This window comes from Phaethon lepturus, unplaced genomic scaffold (assembly GCF_000687285.1).
Source record: "Phaethon lepturus isolate BGI_N335 unplaced genomic scaffold, ASM68728v1 scaffold23555, whole genome shotgun sequence".
NCBI lineage: Eukaryota > Metazoa > Chordata > Aves > Phaethontiformes > Phaethontidae > Phaethon > Phaethon lepturus.
In genome coordinates, this window is record NW_010541515.1 from 1 (window position 1) to 11,952 (window position 11,952).

An 11,952-nucleotide genomic window follows, 5' to 3' on the forward strand; every position below is an offset into this window, starting at 1 on the left:
TGCTGGGAGGTGTAGTCCGGGTCGCCCCCCCGGGGCCGGGCCCGAGCGGCCTGAGGCCCCGGCGTGGAGGAGCAGCAGAGTTCCCCTTCATAACCAGATCTATGGGCTCGTTCTCTCTCCCAGTCAGAATCACAAAGCCTTTCTTGCCTGGGCTGATGGAAGGTTTTTTAGCCTGTCTCTACCCAGAGCAGCCAGCTGCACCAAGCTCGGCATGCCGAGCGCAGGCGTTCGCAGCTCTGGGCCGGTGCCTCGCTAGGAACACCGGGAACATCCTAATTGCTGCCGTTCACGTTCAAGTTGTTTGGGAGGGAGAAGTGTAAACTGAGACACTGGGAATTGACCTTTATCACACCGCAACTGTTATGTCCAACCTGCCAGCTTGGCCGAGTACGACATGAATATAGCAGCGGGTGAAGCTAGTAGCTAAATTTGTGTCTTCAGACCGATAACCATCTTAAGTATTAGACAGGGGAGACACTTACTGACAGCCTCTTTCTGCGGCTGACCTGGGCTGAAGACGTCCCATGGTTTGTAAAGCTCGGCACTGCTACCTTTCGATTGTGTGCAGAGGGACAGCGAGCAGGGCTGGGTTACCGGCGATGTTAATGCAGCTGAAATGGGGTCGAACTCAACAGAGCTCTGCTTGGACTGGAAGATAAGCTTGGTGGCAAGCGCAGCCAGATGCCGGGACTGATCTTAGCAAGGAGGGAGTTGCAGTGGATGTAGAACTAACCCTTCGTTGCTTGGGCTGACCCCCAGCTCCCCTGCCTTGAAGCCAATTGTGTGAGAACTTGTCCATGTCTCTACAGTGCTGTTGCTTTTCTCTGCCTGGCTCAGCATGACCTTGCGATGGGGGTTTATATATTTAGCTCTGCTAATTTGGTTTTCAAGGTGCATATTTGACCTGCTCATGTTCTTATTACTGATTCCTTTGGGTATCCTTTCCCGTTTCTTCTGATTGTTAGCTGTGCTTGTTTGATGTCATTTGTCTTGACGACACAAAGCCCATGAATTCTGAGCAGGCTCTTTTGGTGCTGCAGAATACAAAATAAGTCGTTGTAATTAACATCACAGTAGGGCAGATCTATGAAAGAACATATTTCTCCTTAAAAGTCCTCAAGCAGAAGGAGGGAGATCATGTTCAAATTTTTTACTTAGCCAGCATTATTTGCCTAGAAGCTTCTTCCATGCTCGTGATAGAAGCTTGAACAAAATCCCTTCCCGTTAGGAGTTCTTTTTTCTCATGTTGGAATTGAGGAAGAGCCCAGAGTCCCTCCAGCATTCACTGATGTTAAAGGGAAGATTTCCTGTTGTGCTTTGGGTCCTGGCATTTTCTGGGACCTGAAAGCAAAGCTGACCTTTTTTGTTGTTTTTCTCTGCAGTCCCACCGCAAGTTCTCTGCTCCCAGACATGGCCACCTGGGCTTCCTCCCCCACAAGAGAAGCCGTCGCCACCGAGGGAAGGTGAAGACATGGCCTAAGGATGATCCCAGCAAACCAGTCCACCTCACGGCTTTCCTGGGCTACAAAGCTGGCATGACACACACTGTGCGGGAGGTGCACAGGCCTGGGCTCAGTAAGGCTTGGCTGACGGAAGTGGGGAGCCACATCCAGGAGAGAAACGAGGGAGCAGACTTGTTGGTGGGAAAGGCTGCTCCTGGGAATGGGTGGTGGAGTACATAGCTTCCAGGCTATCTCCCATAATGCTGTCCAGATCTTGGATGGCCAAAAGCCACCTCACAGCCAGCATGAGCTGAGTCTGGGGGTTCCTGGGAAGTCCCCACACCAGTATGGTGACTGATGTTTTTTGGATCCTGCTGGCAGAAGAACTCTGCAGGGTAACTGTCTGACAAACCCTGGGCTTGGAGTGTCTTGCTGGGGAAGTTCATAATGTTACCCTCCGGGATGCCCACAGGATTGGAGCCAAACTTCAGGGCAAGAGCCATCCAGTGTACGGCTTCCTCAGCTTGGGCAAGATGGGTTGAATTGTGCTGGGCCACAGGGTCTAACCTGTTCAGTGTCTGGTCATCAAACCCTGGGTGGTTTAGTGCTTGTGGCCATGGGAGATTGGAAGGGCTGAAGCTGGCTGTGAGACCAGAGTGCGACCTTGCCCCCAGCACGTTGCTTGCTCGCTGTAACGGCATGGGCACAAATGGCTCCAGGGAATGATATGATCCTAGACGATGCTGAGTACCACGTCCCTTTGCTATCTTGCAGAGATCTCCAAAAGGGAGGAGGTGGAGGCCGTGACCATCATTGAGACCCCCCCGATGGTGGTGGTGGGAGTCGTGGGGTACATAGAAACACCGAAGGGCTTGAGGAATTTCAAGACTGTTTTTGCTGAGCACATCAGCGATGAGTGCAGACGGCGCTTCTACAAGAACTGGTATGTGCTTCCACAGCTGGGGAGGGTCCCTCGCAGGTTTTCCCCGCAGGCTCTCCATGATGCCCAGCCGTTGCAAACAGCTCAGCTGCCAGCAGCTGGCTCTGGGGTGGAGTGAAACTGCTATTTATCTAGTCATGCACAGAGATACTGCAAACAGCTTGATGCTGGGAATCAGCATATGCATATGTAAATTTATTCTAATAGTTGAACTAAGTTAGCTCTCTCCACAATATCATATGGCAGTGCGTGCTGCAGGTTTGTTTTCATTTGTGTAGCTCAGGCCCATCTACCCTCCATTAAACTGGAATACTTGAGCTGAGCCACCAACTGAAGGGAGTAAACACAGCTTTGTCAAGGGAAAAATTGATGCAAAATGTGACCCCTTGTAAACAGCAACACCCCAAATCCCACACCAGCAGAGAGGAAAATGGAAACAGGAATTTCATAACTGTAGGAATCGTGTCTTCTGCAAAAGTGCCGTTAAGATCCACCCACCACATGCCTCTGATCCCTGCCGGAGGCTGTTTTCTCCTTTCTCCACTTAGCTCTGATTTTGTGCTTGTATTTTGATGGCACTGAGCCAGTCAGTGGGAGACAACTGGATTCCTCATGCAGAAAGGTTTGAATCACCAGTCCTTTTTCACAGCTCATTATCCACTTTCCTCTTCCCACCTCAAAGCCCCGTGTCATGGCCGTGGCAGCCAGGCGAGGTTTGGGTACCTACAGGTACCTTGTGCCTCTGGGGAGGTGCCTGGCAAGGTGATCTGTCCCCCCACGCTGCACTGTCTCAGGGCACAGCGAAGTGCAGAAGCACTTCACCATTCAGCTCTGCTGGATGTTGAACACTTTTGTTGTAGGCACAAGAGCAAGAAGAAGGCATTCACCAAGTACTGCAAAAAATGGCAGGATGAGGATGGCAAAAGGCAGCTGGAGAAGGATTTTGCGGCGATGAAAAAGTACTGCAAGGTCATTCGTGTCATTGTGCACACGCAGGTCAGAGCCTTATCCTGGGGGGTGGGAGAGGGGGGCTCAGGGTCTTCCTCATCTTGGGAGCGTGATGGGGCCTGGGAACTGGCATCACAGGGGTGTCTTGGTGGGGTCACTGGAGGCTGGGCCAGCAGACGCCGGTCAGAGGGTGTAGGACAGGGCGCACAGGCGATGGGAGGTGCTGGCTGACCTTTCCAGCTACCTCCTGACACCAACCCTGTCCCTTTGAGCCGGGCTCAGCAGAGCTCCCTGCCGGGGGATTGCCGGAGAGGGCTGTGGCTGTGGCACGCCGGGGAGCCCACACACACTGGGGCAGAGAGCAGACTGTGCAGAGCCTTAGCAGATGAGGGGCCCAGTGTCAGCAAGGGACCTTAGGCCCCATGATCATCTCAAATTAGCAACTAGTGTCAAATGTTTGGGCAAAAATAACTCATGGGCAGGCACAGTTTTGCCAGATGCTGATTGCTGGATACACAGGGCCCATTTTCATGCTGGTCCTTGGAGTTAACGGCTGGTTTTTAGGCTGGGGGCATAGTAAACGGCCCATTTTCATGCTGGTCCTTGGAGTTAACGGCTTCTTTAGAGTCTGAGGCATAGCTAAGCTGGCTCAGGGCTTCACTTGGGGCTGGCACAGACCCTAAAAGTCCCACTGTGGTGATTTGGCAGGGGTTTTGCACAGAGAGCTGGGACTGGGAGAGAGTGGAGGCACCTCCTGCTGGGAACTAGAAATAACTGCTCAGTCTGGACACAGAGGTGGAACATGACCAAAGGAGAGGCACCGACTCTGGCTCAGAGAACAGAGCTGCATCCTGGCTGGCCGCAGTGTTTGGCCTCGGATGGTGCTCTGGTGATGGGCTCTTCTGGGGCTTTTACCATGGCTATTACTACTGTGCTTAACTCTTGGGGTAGGACGAAGTTGTCCTGCTCCTGTGCTCCCTGGAGAGAGGATGTGCATCAGCTCCTGCCTGGAATGGGAGCACTGGGAGATGGGGTGGTTGGGCTCAGGGACAAAGAGTTGGGTCCAAGAGATATGTAGGCACGCTCACCCAGGTCGCTGGCTGTTATGAAAGGAGTTGACACTGTGATAGAGAGGGGTGGTGAAGAGCTGGCCCTGCTCATCCTCTGTGCCCCTCACAGGTGGTTGGTGATGCAGCCCTGCTCTCATGTTCATGCCTGGGAGGTGAGGGACAACATTTTGCCCTAATGTACTGTCTAATGCAGATGAAGCTGCTGCCGCTGCGGCAGAAGAAGGCCCACGTGATGGAGATCCAGCTGAATGGTGGGACAGTCGCTGACAAGGTTGACTGGGTCCGTGAGAGGCTGGAGAAGCAGGTCTCTGTGCACAGCGTCTTCAGCCAGAATGAGATGATTGATGTCATTGGTGTGACCAAGGGGCATGGGATGAAAGGTACAGAGCAAGGAGACCCTTGCCAGGGGTTTGGTTCTGTCCTTCTCAGATGACACTGACCATAAGGTAGTGTTGGGGGAGAGGAGTATTAGCCATGCTGAGAACCCAGCAACTTACTGTGCACAGGGAGTAGCAAAGAGCATCTGGACCTCAACCATGACATGCAGTTCCATTGTAGCAGAGCTTGGTTTCCTTAATCTCCATAAACACCATGTTTTCTACTGTGCCCAGAGCCCTCCCAGGAGGCTCAGAGGCACTGTACATAAAGCCACTGCACTTCTGACAAACCCCACGTGTGCAGAGGTGTGGGTGTTTCATGCATGTGCATGGATTTGCCCAGCAGGAACATATCACAGTCTGATCAGATCCATGGGAAGTGAGAACAGTTCTGTGCTCTGGCCTCTCACAGTGGTGACAGCTTTTGGTCTCCTTCCAACATGGTGTCTTCCAAGAACTGCAGAAGAATGATGAGACTCTCCCCTCCCCAGCACTCAGACACCAGCCCTGAATCTCCCCGGTGTTCTCACCACCCTGTCCGGTCACACTTCCAGGGGTGACAAGCCGTTGGCACACCAAGAAGCTCCCCAGGAAGACACACAAGGGCTTGCGCAAAGTTGCCTGCATCGGAGCCTGGCACCCAGCCCGGGTCGGCTATTCCATTGCTCGGGCTGGCCAGAAGGGCTACCACCACCGCACGGAGCTCAACAAGAAGGTATGGCCCACATGGGCTCCCTCAGGGCACCACTGCGCCTTCCTGCCTTCCCTCCTCCCACGCTGTCACCATCCTTTGCACTGTGGCCTCTGCTCCCCGCAGCTTCCCAGATGTTTCTGTAGAGATCTGCAGGCTGTTGTTCTCCGTGTCTTTCCTGCTGCTTATTCCCTGCTCAGGGGGCACATCACAGGGAGCACATCTTGGTGAAAACTGTGTTGTCCCTGTGATAGCCCTCACTGAGGGGGTGGGAAAGTCACCATCTCAGTTTCCGCTCCTAGATTTACCGCATTGGCCATGGGATCCACGTGGAAGATGGCAAAGTGGTGAAGAACAACGCCTCGACACACTACGATGTCACGGAGAAGACCATTACGCCCCTGGTAAGGGCTGAGGGAGTAATAGGGCTGTGACTGGTAGGAATCCGAGCTGGGGAAGTAATTCCTCGGCTGGACACAGCTGCATAGGAAATAATTTGAAGGAAATGCATTGAAAGAAATGTAGTGATTCCTTTCCTCATGTTTTGAACATGGAAAACCATCTCAGTGAGCTGTTTTATTAGGTCCATTGGTATACCCCAACATTTCATTTTCAGCTGATAATCTGGGCAGAAACTGACAACTTTGATTAAAAAGAAAAAGAAGTAAGTGATGTTAGAAATCTGATATGTAACATAAATGTTTGTTACTTGGTTTAAAAATTCACTTTGCTTATTAGAAACTGTTAACTTGGGAGTCTAGCCAGCTCTGCGCTCTGTTCAGCCACATTCGCCAGGGAAGGAAGCAGGGTTGCTGGTTTCCCAGCATTTAGGAGGTTCTCCTTAGCTGGGATCATGCAGTCAGTGTGGCTGACATGTTCAGGTGGTCCTGAGCAGGCAGCCTGAAAGGTGCAGAGTGTATTTAGCTGGAAGGACTGTCAGTCACTACCTTCTCCCTTAGAAGGGACTTGTGGACCTGTCTGCTCCCATCCAGCTCTCCTGCCTGCCAACCCTCTCTCTGTCTCTCCCCACAGGGTGGCTTTCCTCACTATGGGGAGGTCAACAACGACTTCCTCATGCTGAAGGGCTGCGTCGTGGGCACGAGGAAGCGTGTGCTCACCCTCCGTAAGGTGAGAGTGCAGCTGGTGCTGGGGAGGGAGGGGGTGTAGCTCTCCACAAACAGATTCACCATGTAGAGAATGCCACTGCCTCCAAAATGTTGGGCAGGGAGACTGGTTGGGTCCCTGACTCTGTGTTGCAGAGGGCATGTGGCACATCAGTAAGGTGCTCAGCAAGACCATTTGTGGTTGTGGCAGTGTGCAGATGGACGTTCTCTCTCTGGAGACAGTAGCTGCAAGCTTGTGCGGCTGTGATGGGAAACCTTGGCCATAAACAGATTGTGAGGAAACGAAATGCTAAGCGAAGAGCGGGCTCATTTCAGAGCTGCTCTGCAATCCAAGGCATCACCTGCCACCTGAGCAGCAGGGTGTTTCTCTGAGAAGGCAGATTTTTGTGGAGATACTGTCTAATGGATGCACCTAGGATATTTTAACCCTGCTTCCATGAGAGCAGATGTCCAGATTTTCTGTAGAGATAAGCCTGATGCATTGTGACTCCTCTTTTCCAGTCCCTTCTGGTGCATACAAGCCGCCGGGCTCAGGAAGCCATTGAACTCAAATTCATTGATACCACCTCCAAGTTTGGCCACGGCTGCTTCCAGACAGCTCAGGAGAAGCGTGCTTTCATGGTGAGTTGTGCTCTGTGCCGGCTCCAGCTCCCGGGCCGTGCTCGCAGCTGGGGCTAAAGCAACTGATTGACTCCAATCTGCTTCTCGATATAACAACAGCCAAATGAGTGATCAGGACTGTCTTGCATAAAAGGCATGAATTCAATTCACACAGGAGATACAATGCTAAGGAAGAACACGATGGTTGTGTGAGTGATCCAAGACAACCCAACTAGCAAATAATATACCATATGGACAACCAGTTTCCATTCACCACGGGATGTCTTAAGCAGTTAACTTGGCAGGCACTGCCTTGTACATATGGTCCCTTTCACCCGTAATTGTGTACTTCTTTGATTTGTTTGGAATGATTTATAACTTTAACGTTCTTAGGAGGAAAAGGTTGGGTCAAATTCAGACACAAATTTGCGATTCTTTTGTCAGGAAGCTTTCAAGAAGGCCAAGCAGTATATTTTTCTTAAATCGGGGGGGCAAAAAACATTCAAATAAATCCAAAACAAGCAGAGTTTCTTGAATAGTTTTGCAACTTACACCGGGCTGGTGCATAAGTCTGAATGTGAAATTGAGGAAGCGTTAAGTAAGACAAGCCTTCAGCTAGCAGAAATGAAAGAAACAACTGCCTATACCATGCAGACACAAACCGTGTCTGGATCTGGCCTGTCAGCTAGAAATCCCATGTGAAACTGGGTAAGCCTCCTTAGCTCCGGGAAGGGGGATTGACTATGCAGTGCTTTTGCAGGCTCTTTAGAGGTTAAGCTATTTTCCTTTATCTCAGTGTTAGGAGCTTGTTCTGTGTTCAGCTCTTGCTGTTGCTGCAAGTGCTGAGTAGCTGTGACGTGGATCTTAGTGACAGGAGGTGGTTTTACCTGGTTGCAGATGTTTTCTTTGCCATTTTCTACTGTGGGGGGAGAATTTCCCCCCTGTATACTGTGGTAAAACTTTACATTTGGATAGAAGTAGAGGCACATAAGTAACTCTCGCAATCTGCTCCCATGGGATTATTTGGTCTGGGACAACCCCATTTCTTAGCTGGTGGAAACCCCTCAGGCTCTGTTGAGTTGGCTGATGAGAATCTGTGCCTTTGGCTGTGGGAGGTCTCACCTCCTCCGGGGCTCGTACAGCAGCTCGGCAGCCACTCCACCGTGGTGGGCTCCTGGTAGCATTCATCAGCACAGTTACTGTTCCCCTCCACGTCCCCTGACTGCAGGCCAGCCCGCCTGGCTTGGAGCAGGTCACTCATTGCTGCTCTCTGGCTGCTTTTGTGCTGTCCAGAGAAACAAACCCTTTGTGCAAAGCTAATGACGTTCTGCAGCCAATTCCTGCCGGGCTAGCGCAGCCCCGGGAGTGGCTGGTGCATGGCAGCACAGGGCTCCCAGCTGGAGAGCAGAGATGGGGAGCAGCCTTGCACAGCAGAAAGGGACCAGAGCTGCATTTCTGCTCCATGCAGCTCACATGCAGCCTTGTAGGCCAAGTTTGTCTGCCACTAACACGGAGAGCTCTCCTCTCTGCTCTCTTCCAGGGCCCTCAGAAGAAACACTTGGTGAAAGGGAAGCCAGGAGTGCAGGAAGAGCTGTGAGGACTGAGATTTGCAAGGCTACCTTCAGTAAAACTGGGCACCTTCAATAAAAAGGCTTCAAGCCATGCCTGCTGCCTGTCTTCCTTCTGGAGAGGTGTCTTGCCTGTGCTTTGTGCTGCCTGTGGGCAGCAGCGTGTCCTTGAGGCTCCTCAGCAGGTGGGGATGGATCAAGTAGCACTTGAGACTGGCCCATATGGACAGGGACTAACTGAGACAGCCTAGTGTCTGCTCTGGACTCTGGATCCTCCCATTCCCTTGCTCAGTGAATTTTTCCCCACTGCCTGCATTCACCCAAGCCATGGTGAAGACTCCCTTTCCTCTCTCCCAGAGGAGAGCAGAGCAGGTATCAGCACTTCTGCCCCAGTTTCAGCTGGGAGCACAGGGCCCCCCCATTACCTGCCCCTGCCCAGTCTCACTGACCATGTCTCCCCTCGCCACCTCTCACACGCACACCCAGGCACTCCCTTTGCTGAGCTGAAAGTATGGCCTGTGGACTTCTCTCTGCACAAAGCCCCACAATCCTGGCCAGCATCTGCAGCAGATGTGGGAACTGGTGTACAATAAGATGGCTGCTAGGTAAGACTGTGATGGGCAGTGATGGATTTATTCAGATTTTGGACTCATTTCCCACCCATGTGTTCCTTGCAGTCCAGCTGCCTGCGGGGAGGGTGTGATGGGTCTTGGTGCTGTGATGTCTTGGATCAGCGGTGATCACAACTCTTTCAGTGCAGAAGCAGTCTGGGCGTCCTGCACCCTTTTTGGGAACCAGACAGTGGAAAGCCCAGCCCTCCTCCGCTGGTCCAGAGCTGCCCCCTTGACCCGGAGTCCTGGGAACCTCGTAGGAGGTGTATGAAGTTCTTGGATCTCCAGCAAACCCCTTGCCCTGGGTCTGGTTCTGCTCTGAACATGTGCTTGCAGTATTTAAGGAGGAGGCTCATCTACAAAATTGCCAAGATGAGATGAACTGAGAAGCTCAGACCCCATGGCATAGCCCTGGATGCAGCCAGTGGCCAGGCTCTGGCTGGCTCCATGTCCCAGCGAGGTCCCTGAGCTCTGGGTAGTGTCTCTTCCCTGCTCGTGGGGCTGCGCTTCACAGCCTCTTCTCTCCCTTGGCTGGTAGGTCCCTGGGTGGCTGAGGATCCAGGCCAGAGCGCATGATGGGAATGATAAGATCGTCCATGTTTGGCATCACCAAAATTTTCTGAGAAGAGGAATCCAGAATAACAAGTAAGTGGTTTTGAATACCGCTACCTGACTGGTGACACATCTGCCTGGAAGAGACTGGGGCTGTGAACAGAAGGTCCCGGGCTCGCATCCCCTCAGCAGCAGCTGACTGTGCCTGGCCCTAGAGGATGAGCAGCTCTGGATATCTCAGGGTGGGGACAAGCAGGAGCAGTTTTTCTTTGCCCTGCCCACCTGTATGGCTTCAAGGGTGGTCATGGCAGAGGGCAGGGACCAGCACTTTGAAACCATTCAAATGCACAGCTCTTTGGGGGGAATTCGGGTACCTGAATGTCTGTGGGGACATTTTTGCTCTTTGACCAGAGGTCTCAAAGGTGAGAGGCTGAAAACAAACCAGTGGGAAGCTGGACAGACCAGATCAGATGCTGTCTTTTTGTAGAGATAACCCTGGCCCAAGCTGAGGCCTGATTATCCCTGGTCTCAGCAATGCCCATGCTTCAGCAGGGTTTGTTGAGCTCTTTAACAGACCAGGCACCTGAAATTCGTGCTGCAGCTTCTTCTCGATCCACTCAGTGACATGAAGGAATGTCACCTCCCGCTCGCCCAGCTTCGGGTGCACCTTCAGCTCCAGCTGGGGTGGGACTCGGAAGCTGTACCTGCAAGGGGAAAGGAAAGAGGCAGAAAGCATCACGTCCTGAGCACATGACACCAGAGAGAATCTGGAGAACAGCCCTGGCTTGCCGGTGCCCCAGATGAACCTGAAGCCCCAGAGCTGGCTCCTTGGCTGAGCCGCAGGGAACAAGGGGAGCTGCAAGGAGGATGCGTGTGTGTCCCTGCATGGGAGGAAGGAGAGCTGGTACCAGACACGGTCCGTTGGAGGTGGTGGGATGTTCACAGCCAAGGTGCCTGCCAGCTCCTGCACCTCCACCGTCAGCAGCAGCGGTGTGTTGGAAACCTCCTCGATCTTCTTTTTGATGAACTCATTTTCAGTGGCCTTCTGGAAGTACTTGGACTTGGCGATCTTATCCACCAAGCGCAGGATCTTCCGGCTCGTGCTGTTGCCGCTGACATGGCTAAAGCGAGGGGAGCCACAGCTCAGCAGCAGGGTGAGACCTGGAGTTGCGCTGGGCTTCGGCATCCCCCAGCCGAAAGCCACAGCACCCTGCAGGGACAGGAGTCCCCGATGAACGGGGCCATGATGTGCCAGGGTGCCTGTATGCGCCTTCCCGGGGAAACCGGCCCCAAGCCCCTGTGCTGGCGTAGCACTGCGCCTCCCCCAGCATCTCCCCATACACCCCATGGCACAGACCCAGAACAGCCCCTTACCCCTCGGCGCCAGGCGGCGGGACCCGCTCCCCCAGGGCTCCTGTGGGCTCTGCAGCGGTGATGTCGTCTTCGTCGGAGGAGCCAGCGCTGGACGACTCTGCATCGCTGTCTGCCAGCAGGATCAGACGTGGCCTGGCCCTGTGAGCCCCGAGGAGCATCACCGGGGTGCCCTGGGGCCAGCACCCTCCCGCTTGGCTCAGGCAGGAGGAGGAGAAGGATGAAACCCGGTCAGGCACAGTCTCCTTACCCCTCTCTGCCTGCCTCTGCCGGGTCGCTCTCCTCTGCAGTGCTCTCCTTCCCCAGCTTGCAAAGGTTCATCTTTGTTTCGAGCGTCATCTGCAACGAGCCGCTGTAGGTGACTTCCATGTCCACCCAGAGACCTGCCAGGGAGAAGGACAGGGCAAGCTCCTGTCAGCACCACAGGGGTTGAGGGCTGCTTGTGTGCCTGCTGAGACCTCCCTGCTTTGGGGACCAGGCTGGCACCTTGATAACAGCTGCAGTGGAGCCAGCCCTGGGGTCCCTGCTGCTCTGCGGGGCTCTTACCTTGGTCATTGATGGTGGGGTTGGAGGCACTGAGGACTGAGGGGATGGATGTGCCCATGTCCAGCTCCGTCAGCATCAGCTCATTCATGAAATACGGAAGCTGATGTAGGGA

General features: G+C 53.4%; 2 protein-coding genes across 2 annotated transcripts in view; one reads left to right on the forward strand and one right to left on the reverse strand.

Annotated features, from left to right (window-relative positions):
• The first annotated feature begins 507 nt into the window (after positions 1-507).
• RPL3L (ribosomal protein L3-like) lies at positions 508-8,852 on the forward strand. The gene is made up of 10 exons (XM_010287762.1): positions 508-527; positions 1,383-1,575; positions 2,217-2,385; positions 3,243-3,378; positions 4,594-4,780; positions 5,332-5,492; positions 5,771-5,872; positions 6,501-6,596; positions 7,094-7,213; positions 8,733-8,852. The coding sequence occupies exons 1-10, from the start codon at positions 525-527 to the stop codon at positions 8,787-8,789; spliced, it is 1,224 nt and encodes a 407-aa protein (XP_010286064.1). The 5' UTR covers positions 508-524; the 3' UTR covers positions 8,790-8,852.
• Positions 8,853-9,879: 1,027 nt separating this feature from the next.
• LOC104621311 (testis-expressed sequence 2 protein-like) overlaps positions 9,880-11,952 on the reverse strand; it is a gene marked incomplete at its 5' end in the record, with an annotated part of 3,399 nt that continues 1,326 nt past the window's right edge. Inside the window, 6 exons of the mRNA XM_010287763.1 lie at positions 9,880-9,990; positions 10,507-10,627; positions 10,832-11,044; positions 11,298-11,429; positions 11,545-11,677; positions 11,841-11,940. Coding sequence (XP_010286065.1) covers positions 9,880-9,990; positions 10,507-10,627; positions 10,832-11,044; positions 11,298-11,429; positions 11,545-11,677; positions 11,841-11,940 — 810 coding nt within the window. The remainder of the gene's footprint in view (positions 9,991-10,506; positions 10,628-10,831; positions 11,045-11,297; positions 11,430-11,544; positions 11,678-11,840; positions 11,941-11,952) is intronic.